Source organism: Nuphar pumila, chromosome 3 (assembly GCF_984573655.1).
Source record: "Nuphar pumila chromosome 3, dmNupPumi1.hap1.1, whole genome shotgun sequence".
NCBI classification, from domain to species: domain Eukaryota; kingdom Viridiplantae; phylum Streptophyta; class Magnoliopsida; order Nymphaeales; family Nymphaeaceae; genus Nuphar; species Nuphar pumila.
This window is the reverse complement of record NC_143251.1, coordinates 27,198,247-27,224,995: the sequence shown is the minus strand read 5'-3', so window position 1 is coordinate 27,224,995 and position 26,749 is coordinate 27,198,247. Positions and strand designations below refer to the sequence as shown.

The following is a 26,749-nucleotide window of genomic DNA, read 5'->3' as shown; positions in this document are numbered from 1 at the left end:
CAGACCCGACCCAAGAGTATAAATACTCTCTTTACGATTTAGGGTTTCGAAAAACCCCAAATCGTCTCGCTTCCTCTCTCTCTCTCTCTCTCCCTTTCTCAGCGAGCGCCGCCGCCGGTCCGACAAACAAATCGTCGCTGGCAGCAGTCTCCACCACCCATTTGCGGTCGGCGGTGGGGAGGCACTACCTTTGGCAACCCGGTACTCCGCAAAAGGAGGCAATGTCGGCCATGGACGACGACAAACTCAACGACCGACCAGTAGCGCCCTGCAAGGGAGAAAGCGCAGCGGATGAAGCCTCGGCTGGTAGAGAAGACCGGTCGGACGAGCATAGGCGCAACTGGAATCGTGGGCCCATAACCCATTGTTGGGTTCAGCCTGCGCATAAACAGAAAACCATCTGGAAGGCGTACCTGATGCCGCCATCGGTGAATCGAGATTGGTGGTTGGTGGCGGCGAATGGAGCAGGAGAAGCCCCTGGTGGTGGATGGAGTAGAGGAAAGCTTCATTCCTCAGTCGGACTGCTGCCTTTCACAAGCGCAGGCCACTGGATGCAGTCGGTGAGCAACATCACCGTTCCCTCACCGGATGGAAAAATTTCTGAATGAAAAGGTAAGGGATACGACCCTTGTTTCTCTCATGTTTTTCCTCTGTATCTGTCGTGATCAGGGGGTCGCTCATGATACCCCTTTATAGGCACAGAGTGGGAACGGTTTGCATAATTGTTCCTCCTGATTCTATGCGGGTTTAACGAAAGGAACATCTTTCGTGGGAGAGGGTTATCCACATCGTGGGTAACCACTACCAACGCGGTGGTTTATCCCAACATCATCATAATACACAAAAAAATTTGTAACATCTAATAAAATGTAACAAATTGTGCCCTATCTGAGCTGAGTGCAACTTCAGAAAGAGTCGTGGTTTTCTTTTCAACATAAAAAAACATTAAAAAAGACTATCAATTCCATTTGATGTTTGGAGTTGGACAACCTCCTCAAAATCTACAGTAATAATTCACAGTTTTTCTTGATAAGCACAAGAACCATTGATTTAACTTTGTAATATCTTTCAGATTATAATAAAGACGTTCAATAGATTTTTTTTTAAAGTTTAAAAATCTAAAAAATGCAGAAATATACATCAAGCTCAATTGTATTTGATCATCCATATTCCCGACCTATACCCCACATCAAAATGGAGTTGTTGGGACAAAGGACTGAGATCTGCAGAAATAGGCTAAATATTGGTTATTGCCAACCCCAACATATGAAGTTTAATACATTCTATAGAAGCCTAAGGAAATAACCTTGGAAATTCCAACTCTAAAGATGACAAAGTTTGGAAACATTGAAGTTTTTACTGCATATGTTTTGTTCATGGTCAACATACACCAGAGCTTGTATCCACTTTGAGCCACAGCTTGATATCCGGGACCCAATGTTAACAAATTACAGGCCTATAGTGAAAGAGGTCCAAAAATATGGCCAACATTTTATTCTTTTATTACCCAAGGCTTCAATGCATATAGTTCCTCAGCAGAATGGAACGAACTGGGAGAGAGAAACCAGAAATGACAGAATAGCAAAGAACGGATGGAATTTTTTTTTTGGAGACAGCATTTTCTTCAAACAAATGTAGAGCAAAATAGATCATTTTATGCCTATCACCAATCAAGAACCTTTGATGGATCATGCAACCTCAGATTCAAAAACAGGAATACATTTATATGTATTAATTTGCTAGCATGCTAACAAACAATGCAAGCATGTGTGTATTATGTGGTTCACTAGTTTGATAATTCATACTTAACAGTATAGGCAAACACAATATGCAGGCCAACAGTTCATAACTATTCTCCAAAATAATTAGAACTCATGATAAGCTTGTGTGAGTCTGATTTTTCTTTCTGAATCAAAATCTTAAATAAACAAGACATCATCACAATAGCTACTCAAACCTGTATTAATAAATGTTATATGCAAAAATTTTCAGGAATAGGGTTAAAAGAAAAACCTTCCGAACAACAACATAGTCCCCAACAGACAAGCTAAGCTCGATATCAGATTCAGCTTGATGTGGATGCATAACCTGCCAATAGAAAGTCCACAAGGATTTAATCTCCATGCAGAAGTCAAAAACACCATTGAAGAGCTAAAGCTGATGAATTTATCAGTTCAAGCAACACAAAATTTTACCTCTCCCAAGAAGTAGGTCGTATCAGTTGATCTATCATAAGCTGCAGAAGTAAATACACCATTAGCCTCTTCGTATGAAGGAGGTGGAGGGGGATTATCAACAGTTGGAATGGGAGAAGCTTCAATACGTTGACGTTCAGATACCATCTGCCAAATAAAACCCAAAGAAGTAGGCACAAAAATTTTTCATTCGACACCATAATATCCTAATTGCTATGCTTCTTAATGTGCATGTGCATGAGAAAATGACAATGAAAATATAACCTAAAAAAAATGTTTAATACAGTCACAAATATCATTATCGGGAAATTCTCGGCAATGGAATATCTAAGGAGAATTTCAAAGTTCATGTTTTTTGGGGGAAAATATCGATTTTAAAAAAATATATCATATTAAATATGTAATAAAAATATTTAAATGTGTAATAAAAATATTGTAAAAATTTATGAATAAATACACATTGGTATTGGCAGTTACAAAATATTATATTTTTATAAATAATATACACAAAAATAATCCCGCATTGAAAGGGAAGTGGAATAAGTGCTTTTCTATATGTCATAACAACATAAAGTAGAAACTAAAAACACAAAAAATAGTATCATATAGATGAGGAGGGGGAAGAAGCGCCCCTCCCACCACTATTTAAAGGGATGGTTCCCCTTTTGTTTTCTACATTTAATTTGAAACTTCAAAAACTGTTCTTTTCCTCACCAAAAAACAAAAACTTCAAAAGTGTTCACTTGGAGTCATCCACATCAGCAACATTTAAGTTTTATTAGAAAGTGGGCACTAAATGACCTTGCTTCTAAAAAGTTTTTTGATATTTTTAGAAAGTGAACACTAAATGCCTTGCTTTTAATAAAAAAATTTAGCGTACTTGGATTATAATCCACAATAAATTTGTGAAAATTTGCAATAATATCGTGAGATATTCAAAACAGGCAAAATTTTGAAAATCTCGCGAAATTATCATGGCTTGTAATTTTATCATGATAAAATAGTAAGATTTTCAAAAACTCAGTGATATTTGTGACTATGGTTTAATATAAGTCGTTGGATAGTCAATGTAGCATTAGCAATGTGCATGCTTTGTCTCAGGATCAGGTAGCTTCTCAACGCATTGGAAGGTGACATAGGTGCAGATCTACCAGAATATATAAATCTTTCATGGGAAAAATAACAAACACATAAATACGATACTTGAACGAAGAAAAAAATGCCGACCATAAAAAAATTCAACATATTCAATTATCAATTTAAAGCTTCAAAAAATGCACTTCCATATATTCAAATTACTCTCTCAAACCATTTTCTATGATCACATTTGTGATTGTGGGCTGATAAGGCTACATTAAATGATGTATATACAATATATTAAATGCCCAAGTGCTATTAATATGCATCGAACAGGTTGGCCAAAAATCCATGTCACAAAGACACGAGTACGAGACTCGTAAACTGACACTGATTCGGTCAAACTTAAAAAGCATGACACATCAACATTTGGTGTGTGTGTGTGTCTGCACGTGTGTGTGTGTGTATATATATATAGGAAAAGTGGTAGATGCCTACTACTTTTCTGACCTACTGTGAGCGAATGGGTGTTTTCAGGTTATTTTTTGCAAATCTAACCATGCAGATGTGTTTGGCATGGTCGATTTGCAAGGAAACGATGCTTGGATCATGTCTTTTCGATAAAAACATGATTTTTTAAGCTTTGAATATCTATGAAAATCTTAGACCGTCAAATTTTAAACATTACAAGAACCAACCTGTGTGTCAGAATCAAATGATCCAAGAGTCTATTAGTATAAAATCAAGCATGTAGAACACATCTGTATGGTTAGATTTATGGAAAACATGAAAAAAAAACTTCAAAAGCCTAATATGCTGGTGGTACGCCAAAAAAAGGTAGGCAGCTAATCTCTCTCTATATATAATAATTTGTATGTGCAAACTGTTAAGATGTAATCTCGTATTTGTATAAATATATATTTATATATATATATATATATATAGAGAGAGAGAGAGAGATACATTCACATATATACCATGTATATATGCAAATCTCTCTCTCTCTCTCTCTATATATATATATATATATATATATGTATATATATAGTAATTCTTGTAAAACCCGACAAGGGTATTTTCATCTTTTTTGTTTTGCGCATATTCCAATAGGAATATGTTGTACTTTTATTTTTTTCTTTTTCTTTTTCTTTTTCCTTATTTCTTTTTTCCTTTTGGTCAAACCTTGGGGGGCCCAATATAGTTATTGGACGCCTCCAACGGTCACATTTGTGACCGTTGGAGGGGCTCCAACGACTATGTTGGAGGCCCCTCCAAGGCCTCCTTTGGTTCCTTATAAATAGGGGTATTTCCCCTTGTTATATACAAGCTTGTGAGCTCAAGCTCTTTTCTCTTTTTCAATATATTTCATTTTCATGCCCTTGTGCATGATTATTTTTCTTACGCCTTTGTGCGTACTTGTTCAAGTGTTATTTGAATGCCTTTGTGCACCTCTCTTGTGAGGTATTTGTGCTTGTATGCATATTGTCTCTTCATAGACATTTTCACATGGTATCAGAGCTTGGTTAAAGATTAAAGATAGTGTGATTCTTCATTTTTCGGTTGCCTCGAAAAGCATGCCTTTGGCTTCTTAGAGATTGGAGTGGGGGCTTTTCTTCCTTCATTATTTTAGAAGGGCCTTACGACAAATAAGACTTAAAAATCTTATTGCGGTACGTATTTCTTCTTTCATCTTTCCTCTCTAATGGGTGAAAAAGAGTGTCATTTCTCTCTTGCATTTAAACTCAATGGCTCCAACTATCACGTTTGGGCCGGAAACATAGAGACTCACATAAAAGGGAAAGGTCTTTAGGGTTATGTGCAAGGCACAATCCCGGAACCGGAACCCAAGATCACCTTGATAGAGAAAGGTGAAATTAAGATCCTTGAAGGGGAAGAAAGAACCAAAGCCCTTGAGTAATATTCGAAAAAACATGATGAATGAAAAATGAAGAATTTCAAAATATTGTCTTGGATTTTTTCTTCCGTTGAGACCAAAATCAATGTGAATATTATCAAATTAAAAAAGGTTTCTCAAGCATGAGAGTATCTTGAGAAAATGTATACTTCTAGGGACTTGTCCCATAAATATTACATTCAAAAGAAGACTCTAACTCTTCTTCAAGGAGAAATAACCATTAGAGAATATTTCACCGATCTTTCTTCCATTTGGGATGAGCTTGCTATGTTTGAACCAAAATGGAGTGAAGAGGCGATTGAACTTCGTCACAAACAATTAGAAGAAGATTAATTCTTCAATTTTTTGAATGGGCTAAGGCCCGAATTTGAGCAAATAAGGTCTTCTCTTTTGTCATCTTTCACTCCCCCTTCTCTTAAGGATGTTCTCACCAAATTAAGTGGGGGAAGAAACCCGTATGGTAGTCTAATGTGCTTGCGATTCCATCCAATTCCGAATACAATTATGGGGTCAATGCGGTGTCTAGGCCCGAAAATAATTTAAAAGCCTATCGCCCCCCTCATTTTAAAAATCAAAATCAAGCAGAAAATGGTGGACAAAGTGGGAAAAAAGATTATAGCAAAATTATTTGTCATTTTTGTAAAGAACCGGGACATATCAAACCCGTTTGTCCCAAGTGGACATGGCCACCACTACTCAGCCTCAAAAGGAGGAGACTTCTTCAAGTGAATTTCTTTCACTAAACCAAATTGTAGAGGCACTTCAACCTCTCCTCAATGGAGCCATCTCGGGAGCCGTCGTGTCTTCTTTCTCTCCTTCAGGTAAAACTTCTTAGCTTTTGGATTCGGGTGTGTCCTTTCATATGTCCCCAAACATGCATACTCTTTCTGAATTTTTAAAAAAATAGTTCTCCATCTTTTATTTCTACTGCGAATGAGACTTATCTTGAAATTAAAGGTGTTGGGAATTTCGAAACTCAAAACTTTTTCATACCCAAAATTAGATTTATACAAAAATTAAACTTGAACCTTATCTTCGTTTCTCAACTCTCGGACCATGAATGTGATATTAAATTTTCCTCTGATAAATGTGTAATACAAGATCGTCGGTCCGGGAAATTGATTGGGAAAGGCTTTAGAAAGGGAGACTTATATTATATGAACTCTCTTCAAGTTCCTAAAAATTCTTTTTGTAATGTTGCCCAACATAAAGATATAAATATTTGGCACAAAAGACTTTGTCATCCCAATATCACCAAGTTATCTTATTTGCATTTTGCTAAAAATCTTTGTAAAGATACATTCTCTTGTAATGATTGCATTCTTGGAAAAATGAGACGTATACCTTTTGAACAAAGATCCATGTTTACTTCTAAACCTTTTGAAATTATTCATTCGGATGTTTGGGGACCGGCACCTGTTGTTTCAAAGGGAGGATTTGCTTATTATGTGATTTTTGTGGATGTTTTTTCTAGATACTCTTGGATATATTTTCTTAGACATAAGCATGAAGTTTTTTCATGCTTTAAATCATATCATGTGATGATTAAAAATCAGTTTAATAGCGACTTAAAGATATTTAGAACCGATTCCGGAGGAGAGTATCTCTCAAATGAATTCAAGAAGTATATTGAAGATAGTGGTATTGTTCATTAAAAGTCATGTCCTAAAACCCCTCAACAGAATGGGTTGGCCGAAAGAAAACATGAGTTGGCCGAAAGAAAACATAGGCATATCATTGAAACCACTCAAACTCTTTTTATAGATCAAAATGTTTCAAAAAAAAATTGGGCCAAAACAGCTCTTGCATCTGTCTATCTTATCAATCGTTTACCATCTAGAAATTTAGGTAAAATCTCTCCTTTTGAAACACTATATAAAAGGAAACCTGATTATAACAAATTGCGATTTTTTTTTACAAATGTTTTGTTCTTACAGATAAAAATGATAAACTTTCACCTTAAGCTATTCCCTGTGTCTTTCTTGGATATTCCGAGACTCAAAAAGGATTTTGTTGTTATGATTTTAAAAATGATAAGTTATATGTTTCAAGAAATGTGACATTTTTGAAAAATGAAAGTGGTTTTGAAAAAAATGACTCACCATAAAAATATTGACTATTCTTTCTTATTTGACCTATTATCTAGTAATGATGATATGTCTAATGATCATGAAATATCATCAAACCATGATAATGATAATGATAATGATAATGATAATGAAGTAGACATTAATGACTTCAACTCACCCAATACTCAAGAAGACAGAACAACAAATGACCCAATAACATATTCTCGTGGAGATAGAAATACTTTCAGAAGTGCAATTGAGCAATATAGTGATTTTATTCCTACATATGATCCCAGACAATCTGAAAGAAATAGGAAGCCTCCAACAAGATTTGTCTCTTTTGACTCTTTCACCTAAGTATAGAGTTTGTCTTAGTGTCATTCATTCTTATTTTGAACTAAGAAATTTTAAGGAAGCCAAAAAATGTGGCGAATGACAAGAAGCTATGAAAAATGAACTCAAAGCTCGTAGGAAAGCTAACACGTGAAAATTTCAAACTCTACCTTTTGAAAAAAAAACTATAGGTTATCGTTGGGTGTTTAAAGTTAAGACTAAGAGCGATGGATCTATGGAGAGGTATAACGCTCGCTTACTCGCGAAAGGGTATGGTCAAGAATATAGAATTGACTATGAAGAGACATTTGCACCCGTAGCACGAATGGTTACAGTCAAATGTCTTATCACTATTGCGTCTATTAAAAAATTAAATATTTTTCAAATGGATGTTAAAAATACCTTTTTAAATGGTGATCTTAATGAAAAAGTTTATATAGATGCCCCACCAGGTATGGAAGTTCTTAAAGATAAAGTTATTCATCTTCGAAAAGCTCTCTATAGCTTAAAACAGGCACCCAAAGCCTGGTATGACCGATTTAATAATGTTATGTTAGAAAATGAATTTTCTTCCTGTTATACAGATACTGTATTATTTATTAGAAAATCCGATACAGGTATTGTGATATTATTATTATATGTTGATGATATGTTAATAACAGGTGATGATGTCAAAGGAGTCACGGATATTAAATTTGTCCTGACTTCAAAATTTAAAATGTCAGACTTAGGGTTTATGACATATTTCTTGGGAAATGAGGTTGCTTACTCCCAACGTGGTTATTTTCTATCTCAAACTAAACTTCCTTGCGAGATTATTGATAGGTCAGAAATCTCAGATGACAAAATTTGCGAAACTCCTGAAATAGTGGGCTCGAAAATGAAGATCGATGACGGGATTCCTCTGACCGATCCTACTCCTTACAGACAATTGGTAGGCTTGCCGATGTATCTTAGCATCACACGACCTGATTTGTCACATGTGATCCATATTGTCAGTCAGTTTCAACATGCTCCTACAACGGTTCACATGAGTGTCGTTATTCGCATCATCAGATACTTAAAGGGAACTGCAAATAAGGGAGTATTTTTGTCTTCATCTTCTAAATTAAAGTTAATTGCCTATATTGATTCTGATTGGGGAGGTGACCCCAATAACCGTCACTCCACCACTGGTTTCTGTGTTTTCTTAAGAGAATCGTTGGTCTCTTGGAGGTGCAAGAAGCAACAAAAAGTCTATTTGTCCTCCACTGAAGCTGAGTATAGAGCCATGGCATCTACAACCATGAAAATAGTATGGATTCGGCGTCTGCTAGAAGATATGAGAGTTCATATTCAAGAACCAACAAAGTTATGCTGTGACAATAAGAGTGCGATATACATTGCCAAGAATCATACCTTTCATGAGCGCACAAAGCACGTAGAGATGGACTGTCATTATGTTCGAGAAGAATATTTGAAGAAGGTTATCGATCTTCCATATATGACATCTGAATATCAACTAGCAGACTTCTTCACCAAGGTGCTTTGCTCCCCCAGATTTAATTTTCTTTTGGGAAAACTTGCAGTCATCACATCGTAAGTTTGAAGGGGGTGTTAAAATGTAATCTCGTATATATATATATATATATAGATACATTTACATGTATACCACGTATATATGCAAATATATATAGTAATTCTTGTAAAACCCAACAAGGGTATTTTCATCTTTTTTGTTTTGTGCATATTCCAATAGGCATATGTTGTACTTTTATTTTTTATTTCTTTTTCATTTATTTCTTTTTCTTTTTCCTTATTTCTTTTTTCCTTTTGGTCAAACCTTGGGGGGCCCAATATAGTCGTTGGGTCCCTCCAACGGTCACATTTGTGACCGTTGGAGGGGCTCCAACGACTATGTTGGAGGCCCCTCCAAGGCCTCCTTTGGTTCCTTATAAATAGGGGTATTTTCCCTTGTTATATACAAGCTTGTGAGCTCAAGCTCTTTTCTCTTTTTCAATATATTTCATTTTCATGCCCTTGTGCACGATTATTTTTCTTACGCCTTTGTGCGTACTTGTTCAAGTGTTATTTGAGTGCCTTTGTGCACCTCTCGTGAGGTATTTGTGCATGTATGCATATTGTCTCTTCGTAGACATTTTTACACAAACGACTTAGCATACTTCATTTTTAATATTATTATTATTTTTGTCTAAATCACCCAGTGGATGTGATCTACATATTGATTTTAGTGGGAACATGCTTTTGAATCGTCAGAATCTGACCTGTGTAGAGGTTTTCTGGATATGCAAAAATGGACGATTGTGAATCACTGGTTTTTCTAACTAAAAAAATATGTTTTTTCATAGAAAAAATAATCCAAGAATCATTTCTATAAAGTTCGCAAATTTCTCAGAATTTTGAACTGAATAAAAGAGGAATTTCTGTGAATTATTCTGGTGTTTAGATTTGATTAAATACAATCTTCTAACATTTTAATTAGCTAATATTGATCGATTATTTAGCGATTGATTATTGCTAGTATTTCAACATTTATTTAAGTAATTTGAGAATTTATGAGGTTTTGTATGAGGTATTTGTATCTGGATATCAGTGGAGATCCAAGAAGATCAACCAACACCAATGTAAGTTCAAACCATCTGAATGATTTGGGTCAACCCAAATGGATTTAGGTAGGGTTTAGATTCATATCAAGGTTTAAACAGGACATAGAAGGGATTTGAATCCATTTGAGATCCAAATAAATCTTCTTATAAAGTAAAATAAGATTTGAATTCATTTGGAGACCCAAATGGATCCCACTAAGTAACATGAGAATTTTGGATCCACTTGGAGACCCAAATGGATCCCGCCAAGAAAAAAATATATTTAGGATCCAATTGGATCCTACTAAGTAAATAAGGTTTTTGGATTCATTTAAGACCCAAATGGATCCCATTAAAGTAAAATAATTGTTTGGATCCACCTAAGGCCCAAATGGATCCCACTTAAAATGAATACGATTTAGGTCCACTTGGACCCAAATGAATTTAATAATATGTATATATATACATAATAGATTGAATTTAACTCCGCCTGTGTATAACTGTTTAGTTATACACTGTCGGTCCCAAGCTCGGATAAAGGAGGGTTGCGGTAGGCGAGTGACAACCAACATAAAAACTTAGTCATACCCTATGAATATGAACCAATATATATGAGAATTTCGTTGGGGCGTTCCCTACTGAGCGACGCGCTGTACTTTATAGGCCCAGAGGCAATGATAAATGGGCAAGGGTTGCTAGGTCGTCGCCCGGAAGCGACGTGTCACATCGACGTCCGGGTGTGGTGTCAAATAAGCAAGGGTTCCCTCACTTTGTTGGACGGGTGGGGTAAAGAAGTTAGTCCAAGACCATAAAATTAGGTTAGCCACTTGGAACATAGGGTCTTTAACTAGTAAATTGGTAGAGTTAGTAGATGTTATGTGTAGGAGAAATTTTGATATTTTATGTCTACAAGAGACCAAATGGGTAGGTGAGAAGGCAAAAGTGATAGAACCTTGAGGATATAAGATTTGGTATACAGGAATAAATAGAAATAGGAATGGAGTAGGGATTGTAATGAGTCGTGAGTTTATAGATAATGTAGTTGAGGTCCGTAGGAAGGGTGATAGGATTTTACTTATTAAATTAGTATTAAGTACGGATATTATTAATATTATTAGAGTTTATGCATATCAAGTAGGTTTAGATGATTCTATTAAGTGTCAATTTTGGGAAGATTTAGATAGAGTAATACAAGGGATATCTTATGGAGAAAAGTTTTTCATCGGAGATGACCTTAAAGGACATGTAGGCATTAGTAGGGATGGATTTGAGAGTATCCATGGAGGCTATGGTATAGGAGAAAGAAACGAAAGTGGAGAAAGGATTTTAGATTTTGGTTTGTCCTATGATATGATCTTAGCAAACACTTGGTTTAGGAAGAGGGAGTCTCACCTAGTAACATTTAAAAGTGGGATTAATACGAGTCAGATGGATTTTTTCCTACTTAGAAAGAGAGATAGGGGTTGTTGCATCAATTGTAAGGTTATACCGAGAGAAAGTGTAGCTACACAACATAGAGTCTTAATTTTAGATCTTAGAATTAGACAATGCCGCAAAAGGGATAGACATATGATAGATCCTAGAATTAAGTGGTGGGCACTGAAAGGAGCTAAACAGGGAATGTTTGTAGAGCAGGTAGTTAAGGAAGCTAATTGGTGTTTCGAGGAGGATTCAAAATCAATGTGGAATAAGATAGCGAGTGGCATGAGAAAGGTGGATAAGGAGGTATTGGGTGAGTCTAAAGGCGGTGCATCGTTAGGTAAGGATACATCATGGTGGAACGAGGATGTCAAATTAGCTATTAAGGTTAAAAGAGAGTGTTATAGAAATCTAAGAGTCGTGATAATGAGAGTTTGAATAAATATATAATAGTAAAGAAGTAAGCTAAAAATGTAGTTCGAAACGCGAGGGATAAGGTATATAAAGAGGTTTATGACAAGTTTGATACCAAAGAGGGCGAGAAGGATATTTATAGGCTTGCAAAGATGAGAGATAGGCAATTGAGGGATTTGTGTATGGTTAGATGTATCAAAGATGAAACATAAAGGGTTTTAGTCAAAGATGAGGAGATTAAGGAGAGATGGAAAGATTATTTTGATAAGCTATTTAATGGAAGTCATGCTCAGGATCTTGGAGACTTGTCCATTCCTTTTCATGAGATAAATCGTGACTTCATGCGCAAGATTCAAAAGAAAGAAATTGCAAATGCTTTGAAGAAAATGAAATCAAGAAGGGCAGTTGGCCCAGATGGTATACCTATCGAGGCTTGAAAATGCTTGGGAAAAAAAGGTTTAGAATGGTTGATAAATCTTTTTAACAAGATTTGGCGGACAAATAAGATGCCTAATGAGTGGAGGAAGAGTACTTTGGTGCCTCTATATAAGAATAAGGGTGATATACAAGATTGCACAAACTATCGTGGTATAAAACTCATGAGTCATACTATGAAACTTTGGGAGAGGGTGATTGAGTCTAGGTTGAGGAAGGTTGTTATGATATCGAAGAATCAATTTAGTTTTATGCCTGGAAGATCAACTATGGAAGCTATACATCTTCTTAAACAACTTATTGAGAGAAATAGAGAGAGGAACAAAGATTTGCATATGGTTTTTATTTATTTGGAGACGGCATACGATAGAGTACCTAGGGGCATTCTCTGGTGGACAATGATGAAGAAAGGTGTTTCTCTCAAGTACATTAGCATAATTAAGGCTATGTATGGAGTAGTAACCAATGTCCGCAATTGTGGAGGGGTGACAACCAATTTTCCTATAACGGTTGGGTTACATCAAGGATCTGCTTTAAGCCCTTTCCTATTTGTTATAGTGATGGATGAGCTTACGAGATCAATTCAAGAAAATGTGTCGTGGTGTATGTTGTTTGCTGATGATATTGTTTTGATTGATGAGTATAGAGCTGGGGTTAATGCCAAGTTACAATTATGGAGACAGACATTGGAAGCAAGAGGTTTTAAGTTGAGTAACAGTAAGACAGAATATATGGAATGTCGGTTTAGTAAGCAACGAAGTAGTGATGGGAGTGTAGTGAAGCTTGGTGAGCAAGAAATACCGGTGGATGATTGTTTTAAATATTTGGGATCTATCATTCAAAAGTATGGAGAAATTGATGGAGATGTAAATCATAGGATAAAGGTTGGGTGGATGAAATGGAAGAGTGCAACTGGAGTGTTGTGCGATCGTAGAATGCCATTGCGGTTGAAGGGAAAGTTTTATAGGACGACTATTAGGCCCGCTTTACTATATAGTACGGAATGTTGGGCTGCCAAGAGACATCATATTCAAAAAATGAGTGTAGCTGAGATGCGTATGCTGAGATGGATGTGTGGAAATACAATAAAAGATAAAATTCGGAATGAGGAGATACGTAAGAAGGTAGGCGTTTCACCCATTGAAAATAAGATGAGAGAGAATCGTTTACGGTGGTTTGGACATATTCGACGAAGGCCTAATGATGCTCCAGTTAGAAGGATGGAGAAATGGGAAAATATATTAGTTAAAAGAGGTCGGGGTAGGCCTAGGAAGACATGGATGGAGGTGATAAAAAAGGATATGAATGCTTTGAACCTCACCGAGGACATGGCATTGGATAAAAATGATTGGAGGAGAAGGATTCATGTGAAAGACCCAAAATGATTTTCTTTGTTGGTTCATATCGCTGACCCCAATTGTTTTGAGATGAAGGCGTAGTTGTTGTTGTAATAGGTTGAATTTGGATTCTATGAGACCCAAATGGGTCTCACCAAAATCCAAACCCAACCCATCTAATTCCCCCCTCAAAATTTAAAAAGATTTCAAAATCAAAATAAAAAAGTCAAACTTTCCCACCTTTAATTTTCGTCTCTTTAAAAACTTTAACTTTAAAACCCCTCCCATGACACCTTTGATTTTCAAAAACCTTTCTCCCTTTTCATTTTCATTTCCCCCCATTTCAAACCAAAACCTTGGTTTTCCCTCCCATAAAATCTCCTATAAATACCCCTCACCCGTAACCCATTCTCTCCCACCTTAACGCATACCCCCCCCCCTACCCATTACATTCCCTCTCCACCACACTTACCCACTTCATGTTTTTCCCCCTTTCTCATATTTTTCTCCCTCTCAAGTAATCCACCGAACACCATTTACTCTCTCTCTCTCTCTCTCTCTCTCTCTCTCTCTCTCATGGTCACTCACTGAATGTAGATATGCTTAAAGGGTACTGATGGGAAAATGGAAAATATAGGTTTCATTTGGTGTTGTAGTAGCTACTTTTGGTAGGTGGGTGTCTCGACATTGTGCATAATCCTAGCCACTTAGCTTCACAGAGCTCAGCTGGAGAAGATCCTTCCATGTATATCATGCTACAATTCTTTTCACGATTTGTTATGTCTTATAATATGTCACAGCGACTCTCCAACTAGGTGTTGCACCCGCACCCGATGCGGTCAACCTGACCCTGGGTGCATTCAACCCACCCAGGGTCATTTATGTCCAACTTTTGGACTTTATTTATATATATTTTTTTATATTTTTGCCGCACCCCTGCATCCCCGCACCCAAGTTTTTTGAAAGTGCCGCACCCCGTACCTGCACCCATGTGATATAGATCTTATTACTTGGTCGAGTAGATGGCAGTTGGTATTGCGTCTCCTGTTATTGAGCTTTTGTCTTCCTCTCCTTGTGCTAATACAAAGTCATGGCTGCCCTTCAACTACCTCTGCTTCCCTTGTTTATCATCTGCTGCAGCAGCTCTCCTTTCTTTGTACATGCTTGCAACAGTGTTTTACCTTCTGGCCCTACATATCCAAGAGAGTCCATCACCGATGAGTCTGCCTTGCTTCCCTTCAAATCCTATATCGTCTAAGATCCCAACAACTCATTGTCAAATTTGAACATGAATACCTCCTGCAACTGGAATGGAGTTTTATGAGAGTTGTGGCATTGAGTCTCCCCTTCATGTCGTTGGTGGGCACTCTTTCCCTGCGCATATCCAACCCAGACTTACCGGAAGGTTCTTAGGTAGGTGGGAAGCTCGCTTTCGGAAGCGCGATACTCCTTGCTTCCGAAACTTCATAGGAATCTCGATTCCCCAATGCTTCTTCTATGCTTCTCACACACATGGTATATGCTTTTCTCACGCTTCTTTTCATGTTTTTCATGTATTTTCTCTCACGCTTTCACTCACTTTTCATGTACTTTCTTTAAATTACTAACCATCTTTGTTAGATTTTAACAAAAATTTAAATAATGAAATATAAGAATGATCAATTTTATTTTAGTTTTTATTTGTTTCTTGTTCGATTCCTATTCAATTACCATATTGCTTCATTTTTTTTAATATTTTTCTTTTAAAATGATACTTTGCTTCCCGCTTCCTATAAATTTTAAAATGTTTCGCTTCTCGCTTCCCGTATCGTTTTCTGCTTCTGCTTCCTAGTTTGGCAACCTTGGCCTTGACAAGGAAAAACAGTCTTACACAATTGAACGACACCCAATGACAAAACAAACATGCTAACAGTACTCTAATGAGTGAATTAATTTCAACTAGTTCAAATTTCAAAAAGTGTAACAGATAATAAGATCAAACAAACATGCCTCTACATGAATAGTTTCAAAATTCAACAGTCCCATAAACTATGTCACAGGGACTCGACAAAACGGGTGTCGCACCTGCGTCGACGCGACGTGACGCAGGTGCGCGTGCGGCACCCAATGCGGTCAACCCGACCCTGGGTGCGGTCAACGCACCCAGGGTCATTTGTGTCTAATTTTTACACTTAAAAAAAATTTACGCCCGATGAACTTTGCTGCTGAGGGAGGATTAGGGCAAATTTTTTTTTCCCTAATCCTCCCTTCCTCTCCTCCTGAAGCCTCCATCGGACCGCGACGCCACCGTTGACCGCTCTGCCTCTGCTCTCCTCCTCAGGTACGCTCTCTCCTCTCTAACTCCCTCTTCTCTCCTCCTCTCCTCTCTGACTCCCTCTGCTCTCCTCTTCGACCCCTCCCCTGCACAAAGAGGGCGTAGGGAGGGGCTCGGCCCCTCCCCTGCCAACAGGGAGCGCGGCAACCCCTCCCCTGCACAAAGTGGATGCAGGGAGGGGGCTCGACCCCTCCCCTGCACAAAGAGGGGGGCAGGGAGGGGCTCGGCCCCTCCCCTGCACAAATTATATATATATATATATATATTGCCGCACCCGCACCCTCACCCATGTGACATAGCCCATAAAGTAAAATGAGCAACACAGGACACAGGAGATGACAAGATATCAAAATTTACCTCTCCTTCTAGCTGATCAAGAATTTGTAGAACTCTTTGATGATAAGCACGCTCTGATTCAACCTGGGGTAGAAGATCCCTCAAAGATTTTTCTCATGCAAAAATAACAGAACTGTGATCAGCAAGACAAGAACTAACAGAGCGTGGAAAAGCTACTACCATGGCAATAAGCCTCTGGAGGGTTAGCCTTTGTTGCTGGGCTTCAACGGCAGTCATTGCAGCTGCAGCTTCTTTCCCTAATATTGCCATGTTTGACTTCAGTTCTTGAAGCTTTACTTCAGCTGCTTCAAACTTTAATGTATTATCTGGATTCCCAGTTCCTTCTCTTACTTTCATTTGGCGCTTTGATAATTCAATAGCCTGTCTAGGACCCCATTGGAACAACATAATCACAAGGACACATGAGAAAAATGATTAAATTAAAAAAATCTATTAATTTGAACTAGGCTTTCTGTTCTTGTTTATGCGGGGGCAAGGAAGATGGGTTGGTTGGTTTCTTTTGGGTAGGTACAATAAGAGGGGTTGGTTGGTTTGGTTTGGAAAGGAACGGTGTGATCCAAATCATCTGTATTAAAGCATCCATATCAAATTTCATAGATTCAAAAGAAAAAAAAACTCACATTGTAAACTTCTCTCCAAAAGAGTGCACTACTACTCATCTCTTTTTCTTTTAGTAACATGCCAAAAAGTCACTCAGAAGTTAATGGTATTGCAGGAAGCTAGGCCCCAATTTCACAAAAAACAACTAGCGACAAATGTCCATGAGAGAATCTAGGCTACTTCCACAACAACAATCATAGGTATTGCAGGAAGCTAGGCTAGGACTTTGGTACAAACAACTATCAACAACTGTCCCTGAGAGAATCTAGGTTACTTCCACAACAAAAAGGTCAAGGCAGAATAACTATAGTAGTATTAGTAGGAATAACAATAATGGAGAGAGAAATACCTGTGCTTCAGCTTCTTGTCGCATTCTATCATAACGTTGAGCAAGATGTCGAGCATCCTCCAGTGGTGCACCCATTACCATAGCTCTTAAAGGTTCTGCAACCTGAAAATAAAAAACATGTGGGGAATACCTACCATAAAACAATAACATAAAAAGTATGCAGAAATAAACAAGCATAAAGGGGAAAAAATAGAAGAGAAGTACAAATACGATGATTGTGAACTTTAATGACACAAATGTCATAAAGAAAGCAGAAAAATAACCTTAAAAATTAAGCAAACATAATTAACACACATAAAAACTACTAAAAGAAAATTTATCCAAAAGTATCCAACTGAGATGAAAATATTGACATATAATGCTCAACATATTAGGAACAGAAAAAGGTTACGTGAGCACGAATTTGATATGTTGCATATGAATATGTTTTGATGTATTGTAAGACATAAAAATGCATGAATGCACATGTAATAAAAGAGAATCAATGGGTTGCAGAGTTCACACTCATCTATAAAAAGAGAATCAATGGATTGTAGAGTTCGCACTCATCTGTAAAAAAAAAAAAATCAACGGTTTGTAGAGTTCGCACCCATTTGTAAAAAGAACATTGATAGGTTGCAGAGTTTGCACCCATTTGTAAAAAGACAACTATTTGGGATGCAAAGTTTGCGCCCATATTTAAAAAAAAAAAAAAACTATTTGGGATTCAGAGTTCACACCCATTTGTAAAAAGAAAACTATTTGGGATGCAAAGTTCACACCCATTTGTAAAAAAAATTACTTTAGATGCAGAGTTCGCACCCATTTGTAAAAAAAAAAGTTATTTGGAATGGAAAGTTCACACCCATTTGTAAAAATGAAAATTATTTGAGATGTATAATTCGCACCCATTTGTAAAATAAGAAAATTATTTGGGATGCAGAGTTCACACCCAGGCTTACCTTTGGAGAGGGTAGGTGGTATGTCCTTGATTATGTTCATGGTTTGAAATATTGTTGTATAGATTAAATTGTTTAGGTTGTTGCTGGAATGCATTATGATATAGTGTTGCATTGCTCATGTTCTGAAAGATGTATATACTTGAAGTAGTGTTGCAAGCATGTGTTTGATAATCTGAAGCATGGGTATGTTCTTGTTTGGCAATATGTTTCATGAAAATAGGTTCAATTATGGTATATATGATTTGTAGTATGATTGTTGTATTGAGAAATGCATGTTTCATTTATGCTTAGTTTAAAAAATGCATGACCCTTATATTACCACATACAGGTAGTGAGTAAGAAGCTAGAGTGATGGCAAGATGTTGCGGATGGTGTCAGTGACTTTCCTGGATCTCAAATTGTTTTGAGAATAATTTATGAACAGTTGTAACTTGTATTTAATTTGATTATGTTTCTCAATTAGTTTAATCAAATCCATGGATGTTCTTGCTTAATTGTTATTCGGATATCGGATTCCTGAGAGGGAATTGAATCATGAGTTGGAGTTGGTCCCAAGTCCAATACGGGAATTGGATTCAGATCCATGTTGAATTATCATATTTATAACCTGCAAAAAACAAATAATTGGTTTCCGTTGTGTTGGCAGTATTCTTTAAAAAAAATCTCATATTTCCAGGTTATAAATTTTGGGGCGTTACGATTTTAACTACTAAAATGGCTGTACCAAGATAACGCTCCATCTCTAGAACAAAGATATAGAAATAACAGTATAGGGCAATTGGACTAGCTGAATCCGAGCCCCATTCACATGCCAAAAAAGTTTAAACCTGCTTCCACTTTACCTATTCACCTTTATATACCTTTTCAGAATGGAATCTTTAACTGAACTTTTTGTGCCAGTTTTAGTTTGATGTGTCTAAATGCATCAAACTGGGAGTTGCATCAATCATACCTACACCAAGTAATCTTCAAATAAAGCATATTCTTGTTAACAAGGTCTTAAAAGATCATGTCAGATGGAAATTGGAAGTATTTATTCAGAAAATTCAAGTTCAAGGAGGGTGGAGGCAGAGAAAAAGAAAAGAATGCTTAAAAGTTAAAAGGAATAAGAAGAAAGAAGAAATATATTACTCAAAATTCAAAAATATCATTGCCGTACTAGCAACACAGATTAGGAGATGGAAAATTTCAAACTAAGCCAAGCACACAATGTCAACAAAGGGAGACAAACATGCTTCAAAATTATAACTATGAAATAGAAGAAGCCCTGGCAGACAAAAAGCCAATACTTCAGTTCACGAGATATTTCTCAAACAAAATGCTGCTTAACACCAACTCTCCATTATCTCTCCATTATCTGAGACCAAATAAAGTAACTTGAACTACCAATTAGTTTAACAAGAAGCTAAACATAAAAAATAGAAAAAAAAATCAAATATGAAAGATAAAAAACTAGAATGTTTCTTTAGGAGTTCAAAAGAACTCTGATAGATAGAAACTATGCAATTTCTACTGATATAATATTCTTAAGGGCTATAACCTAAGGTCCCATCAAAGACAAAGAGAGCAAGAAAGTGAGCTAGTTTATAGAGAATCCGGTTATCAAACCTGTGTTCCCAAGGATTTGAGTAAGTTGCCACGTTCCTTTTCTATTTGAAAACGAGCTCTTGCAAAACTTACTGCAGCTTTTGCTAATGTTCCGCCACTAGTACAGGTATTCTCAACACCATATTTCCTACTGTCCTCAGACAACTTATTTCCTACCCATAAAGTAATAAGTTTAGCTAAATGCCAAGATGAGATACAAATATTTCAAAGGTGCATCAAGTCGTGAAGATATACCGATTTCTACATGCTTAGATCCATGAACGATAAAACCTTCTACACCACGAACAATGTCCCTTTGAAAATGCTGAATGTCACAACAAATTAAACGCAAGAAAAGAAAAAAAAAGCAAATCAAATGAACTGAAGAAATGGGATTTAACCTTTCCAGCACGGGTAGATATATATAGTTTCTCAAGTTTTTGATGCTGTAGAAGTTCAGCCTCGTCTGTTATTACATTATCTGAACCTCCATATCCCCCTCCACCAAATTGCTTCAGAACAGCCTGAAATTTTTCACAGAAATAGGGCGACAAATATTTAATCATATTTAGCATTGGATACAGATGAAATGTAGAGGAGAGTGTTGTTACAAGATCCATTAAGCACTAGGAAGAATGCCAAAAATAAAAGGCATATGCCACTTACTATTGTGTTGACTTGTATTTATATATAGAACTTAACATCTGAATGTACAAGTTGAGGAATGTGAACACAATGGCCAACAGCAATGAGGCACCACAAATGTGATGGGCACAACTCAAGCATAAACTCTTATTATTGTGCACAGAACACTTCAAAAGGAAAAAGGAAAACCATTTACTTACTAATGATAAATGTGAATTTGTTCGGTGAGTGATCATTTTTGCACGTTCACCATCAAAAAATGTTTTTCCAGATATATTACAGTTTCTGCCTATAACATTATCATATACATAAGAGTCCAAACTTGATTTTAAAAATCATATTTTTTTTTACTTTAGATTTTAACCTTGATTTTAAAGATTTAAATTAGGGTTTTTGAAAAACGCCAAGTGGTGCCACATTTGGGAAGTTCCCTAAAACATTTAGAAGTTTAATTGGGGTTAGTTAGGGTCCCTTTAAGGTTAGAAAACCACAAAAAATCATCCTCCCTTGGTGGTTTTAGATAGAATTTGAAAAAGTCAAAGTTAGGTACTAATTAGTCCTAATTACATGGATTTTCAAAAATCTATAAAAAGGGGTCTTTAGAGGGGTTAAAGGGGGCTCTTTTCTCTTCCAATTTCGTGGTTTCTCTCTCCTCTTCAGCACCTCCACCTTCCTCCATTGCAGCTGCAGCCCCAAGGTGAGTTATTTAATATTATTTCATTATTTTTTATTAGTTTTTTATGATTTTATATTAGATTTCACCATGAAACCCCTTGTGTTCATGGATTTAACCATGGATTCTCATCCAAGAAGCCTAAGAACGACCCAAGAAGATGATCTATTCTTATTTGGTACTGTTTTTTGAGATTCTAATCCATCAGAATCGTTTACCTTGCTGTTTTTCATGTTCTTAACCGGCGAAACATGAGATTTACCCGTTAAATGGGTTAAATCCATGATTTCAAAGGTAAAATTAATTTCAGCCATGGATTCCCTATTTTCTTTTTATTTTTTAGCATATTAGTATTTATTACATGTGTTTCAACATTAAAATAAATTTTGTTTTACTGTTTTAATATTTTTTTATTGTTTTTCATTATTAAATCATGTTTTTTTAGGGTTTTATTAGATTTTCGTATGTTTTGATTTTAGATTTGTAGAAAGCATGCTAGTTCATATTGAAATATTCATTATAAATTTCTGATTTTTTTATAAGTGATACACGGATATATAAGTAAGCTCCTGTAAAAAAATCAGACGTTTTGGGATTCGGGAACCCTGTTAATAAAATATAAAGTCAAATCAGGATTTATGTTGATTAAAATCGTTGTTTAAATTCAAGCATAACTTGCAGATGCGTTATTTCTTTCATCCGATATCTGATTCAAGATCCGTAAAGTGCAGTGACTTTGTGTTGATGTAGGATATTTACTGTAAAATTTTCATAATTTTTTGCCTCTGTTTGGTATTTTTCCTCTGTCAGAAAGTTGGATCCATCTTTTAAAACTAGTTATGATTTATTAAAACCCTAATCCGACTTGTGTTGATCATAAATCTTTAACCGTAGATCTGATTTATGATCTGTAAAAAAGAAAGTTCATTATTTTTCTATCTACTATTCAATGCCGAAATTTCAGAAATTTTTTATTAAGTCTGCTATTTGTTTCTGTATTTACAACCGGAAGTACCTGTTTTAATCAATTTTATATTCATTAAATTTAAGTCCAGATTGCCGGAACGATATCTTTCTAACTGAAGATGATTTTTCCGATCTGTAAAATGAAGATTCTCTGTTTTTCTGTATAGTTTGTCTTTATAAAATTTCAGAAATTTCTATGATGGATTAACCCCTGATTCGGGTCTAACACTGAAACTGGTATGTGACCATGGGTAAAAATAGCATATTTTAGGGTTTTAATGCAATTTTCGAATTGGAATAATGTCAAAAATATATTTTTATGATTTCAATCTTATTTTAGGGTGATAACAAGTGCACGTGCCGATTTTTATGAATTTTGGAATCCATTTGATGCTTGAATGGATTAAATTGCAAAACAGGTTGCCCGTAGGATCCCGAAACACTGCCAAAATCATGATTTTTGTAATATTTTTAGTTTTTTATGCATAAGTTCATGTTTTTAGGGTTTGTTCATGTTTAGAATCATGTTAGGAGACTTCATGATCAATTTTATCTTTATTTGATTTCATTTAAATCCTAAACCCAAAGTTTTTACCAAAATATTTTCTGAAAACCCTGATTTCAAGGCCATAGTCTTGCTATCAGGGACATTTTGGTCATTTGACCTCAATTTCGAAATTTCAAACTTTGGTTTTCTCATTTGTAATCATATCATATCATCTTTGGTTCAATTTATCCTCATTTGAATTTCAAAAGTTGTATTTTACAAAATATCTTTTTGAAAACCCTGATTTCAAAGCCATAGTTTTGCTATCGGAGGCATTTTGGTTATTTTGATCCCAATTTCGAATTTTCAAATCCTATTTTCATATTTATTCAATTTTATTTCTTATTTCATTATGTTTATCTCAGAGAATCATGGAAAAAGGCTTATATCTAGCAAAATCCAATAATTTCTAGATATTACTGGATGAATCTATAAAAGCCAACATATCTTCACTAAAAGTTTTCTAGTTTTGTAGGAATCTTCAAGAAGAATTTTTTTTTTTATCTTTCTTTATTCAATTCAATGTAAAATCAAATATAATATTTGGAATAAGATTTACATTTTTTGCTTAGAATAGGACTGCATTGCATATAGTTTAAACTTTGATATATATCTGGTATGTTTGTCATTCATGCACATTTTACAAATTCACCATGGTCTACACGAATGACACGTGCACAAGCTCTTATGGAGTTGACAAACTCGGTGGAATTCATATTTATGGCCATAGTCAGAATACGAATGAGACCTAAATTTGTGATCTTCGTATTAGCCACATTCAGTCTACACTCTTAGGCTAACTTCAAAATGCACTGCATTTTTCAAAACTCAAAAAGATTTTCTTAATTTCTCAAAATCAAGTCTTTCAAATCCATATTCATTCATTTCATTTAATTTACAAATTCCAATTCCAATTCAGAGAAATCGATTTTCTCAAAATTTTCCAAGTCTTACTCAGAAATTGATTTTCTCAAAATTTTGAGCTTTCAAATGGTATTTCAAGTATTTTTCAAAGTTCAAAATTCAATTTTTCAAGTTATATATTCAATTTCAAAGTTTGAATTAAAAAAAAAAACAGTTTTCCAAAGTAACTTGAAACTCCTCAGAAATCCATTTTCACAAAACACTTGGATTCTTTAGAAATCGATTTTCATTTTCCTCAAAAATATTCTTTCACCATGATTCACGATTTTCCAAGTGACATCTTTTCCAAGAATTTTTCAAGTATTTCAAATCTCAGAAGCAAACATCATGTTTTCAAATCTGCATTTTTCAGAAAATTCATAACACATGCCTGATTCTTTGTGCATTTAGGAAATAGAACACGATCTAGACAAGTTGAGCAAAGCTAAGCACACTCTTGATCCTTGGATCAATTATCTCTGGTAAAGGCGCCAGGAACGGTTGAACCTCGTACCGACAGGCGAGTCTCATTCCTCAGAATTATCCTGCATTTTAAAAACGGAGGCGAGTTATTTTCAAATTATTTTTCAAATGTTAGTTTGACTTGCAAAAGTAAAAATTTTGCGATGATAACAGCTGTCAAGAGACATCATATTCAAAAAATGAGTGTAGCTGAGATGCATATGCTGAGATGGATGTGTGAAAATATAATAAAAGATAAGATTCAGAATGAGGAGATACGTAAGAAGGTAGGCGTTGCACCCATAGAAAATAAGATGAGAGAGAATCGTTTACGGTGGTTTGGACATATTCGGCGAAGGCCTAATGATGCTCCAGTTAGAAGGATGGAGAAATGAGAAAATATATTAGTTAAAAGAGGTCGGGGTAGGCCTAAGAAGACATGGATGGAGGTGATAGGAAAGGATATGAATGCTTTGAACCTCACCGAGGACATGGCATTGGATAGAAATGATTGGAGGAGAAGGATTCATGTGGAAGACCCAGAATAAATTTTTTTTTGGTTCATATCGCCGACCTCAATTGTTTTGGGATGAAGGCGTAGTTGTTGTTGTTGTTGTTGTTGTAATGCATAAGTTTCTAATGGCACCCACAAGGGCTCTACACATCTGGCTAGGTGGATTGGCTTAAGGCATTAAAGTTGAAGATGCCACAAGTTTGATTCCTTGGGTGTGCACCCCTTGCCTTATGGCCAAAACTGCAGGCTCCCTGGTGGGGAAGATGCACGGACAAGTGGTTTTAATTGCTTGGGTTGGGCCATACAGCAAAGCATCAATCTCTCCCGGGCTCAACCACCTGAACCGGGGTTTTCCCTCAATAAATATATTTAAAAAAAAAAAGTTTCTAACAATGGCAACCATAACTTTTATGCCAATGACAACAATCAACAAAAATTTATGCAAATGTACTCGAATACCATAATGGTCATTCTTGGTACTTAGATAGTATGAGTATACATTGCAGCATGAGGACATGATGGTAGCATGGATTTGCGAGCATAACCAAAAGAATCTGATTATTTTTCTTTTGCATTCACTAGTATTAGAGTTCAACTATTCCACAGAATAGCTAAGCAGATAAGATGTGCATTACATTGCGACACTCGGACAATGGCTGAACTCAATTCCCTTTCCTTAGCTGAAACACTATAATCGAAATTCTTTCCCCCTTTGTCAGTTCAGTATCGTCTCAGATTAAGATGGGTGTACATTTACGCACTTGGATATCACACCATCATTGGTTTACTAATTCAACCAACACACTCTGATCATTTTCGCTAATACAGCAAACAAATCGAACTTATGTATCAAAGATGCTGAAAAAACCCTTTAAGTTTTCGTTGACACACGTAATAGTTTGATCTACCTCTTTTCCCTTAATGCAAAAGGCAAAACCCCAATAAAACATAGTTTTATGAAAAAGAAAAAAAATACAACTATAAGAACAGAACGTTCGTTTGAGAACAAAAATTCAACAACAAAGGAGAAACCATGAACCAGATTGAATCATGAGATAACAAAACCAATAACCAAAACAATTGGGTGGTGAATGAAGATAACGCATCAAATGCCCAATTTCAAGGATAAATAGAAGCGGTCCCCCAGAAACCATAAAGAGAAACCGATCCAGTAATTGGAAATCATCAATGATTGCGGAACCAATTTCCGATTCCATTTCTAATGGCTTAGTCAGATATATATATATATATATATATATATATATATAGAGAGAGAGAGAGAGAGAGAGAGAGAGAGAGAGAGAGAGAGACCTGTTGCTGCTTGGCTACCTGTTCCCGTAGCCTCGAGGCCTGTTTCCTCAGCGTATCCATCTCCCCCTCAGAAGGCGGCAGAAAGAACAGAGAAGAAGCAAGAAGAAGAAGGACGGGGATCTCTCTCTCTCTCTTACAGAAAACTAAGGTTTAAGGGGAAAGAATAGAGGCTCCGGTGGCAAAGCAACAATTGAGCAAATAAACAATTAATATTTATTAAAATACACGATTTATATTATTTTTAATTATTACTTTCTTTTTATTTGCTTTAGTTTGTTTTTTTATTAATGGAACGTGAGTTGAGGACCGAGGCGCTCATTTTTGTGGGTTCTTTATTTATTTATTATTTAGACACCTCTCCGTGATAACGTGAAAAGAAAAGAAGGGAAAACAGGGTGAAGAACGTTGAAAGACTTACTAATCACCTTGTCCTTTTTACCCTTTTTTCTTCAGGGTTTGAGATTTTGAATGGGGAGACTTATTTATCACTGACAACATTGACCATTCTACCCTTTTTCTTCAGGGTTTGACAACAATCAATGGTTCGGATTTTTGCGTCAGACCAATGTTGTCAGTGTCGTTGCGAATGAGTAAGAAACAAGCTGAACTGGCCTTTTTTTATAAATTTAAAAAAATAAAACTTTTTTTACTATTTTTAACATTTTATTGACACATGTAATTCTCTGGTTAAAATTTGATCAATTCAGCTCGATTCAGCTCAGTATCCGAATTCCCTAAATCATTTTGAAAATCGATTCAGGTTCCGATACCATGCTGACAACATTGGTTGGGACATTCGCT

The 26,749-nt window shown here is 35.9% G+C and overlaps 1 protein-coding gene across 1 annotated transcript in view; it reads right to left on the bottom strand.

Annotated features, from left to right (window-relative positions):
- Nucleotides 1-26,079, bottom strand: part of LOC149842394 (SH3 domain-containing protein 2-like) — a 33,725-nt gene extending 7,646 nt beyond the window's left edge. The window contains exons 1-9 of the mRNA XM_089999136.1: nucleotides 25,949-26,079; nucleotides 20,329-20,451; nucleotides 20,183-20,252; nucleotides 19,949-20,100; nucleotides 17,400-17,501; nucleotides 16,610-16,810; nucleotides 16,451-16,513; nucleotides 2,196-2,342; nucleotides 2,014-2,088 (exon numbers count right to left, since the gene is read on the bottom strand). Coding sequence (XP_089855262.1) covers nucleotides 2,014-2,088; nucleotides 2,196-2,342; nucleotides 16,451-16,513; nucleotides 16,610-16,810; nucleotides 17,400-17,501; nucleotides 19,949-20,100; nucleotides 20,183-20,252; nucleotides 20,329-20,451; nucleotides 25,949-26,008 — 993 coding nt within the window. The 5' untranslated portion in view covers nucleotides 26,009-26,079. The remainder of the gene's footprint in view (nucleotides 1-2,013; nucleotides 2,089-2,195; nucleotides 2,343-16,450; nucleotides 16,514-16,609; nucleotides 16,811-17,399; nucleotides 17,502-19,948; nucleotides 20,101-20,182; nucleotides 20,253-20,328; nucleotides 20,452-25,948) is intronic.
- Nucleotides 26,080-26,749: the final 670 nt, after the last annotated feature.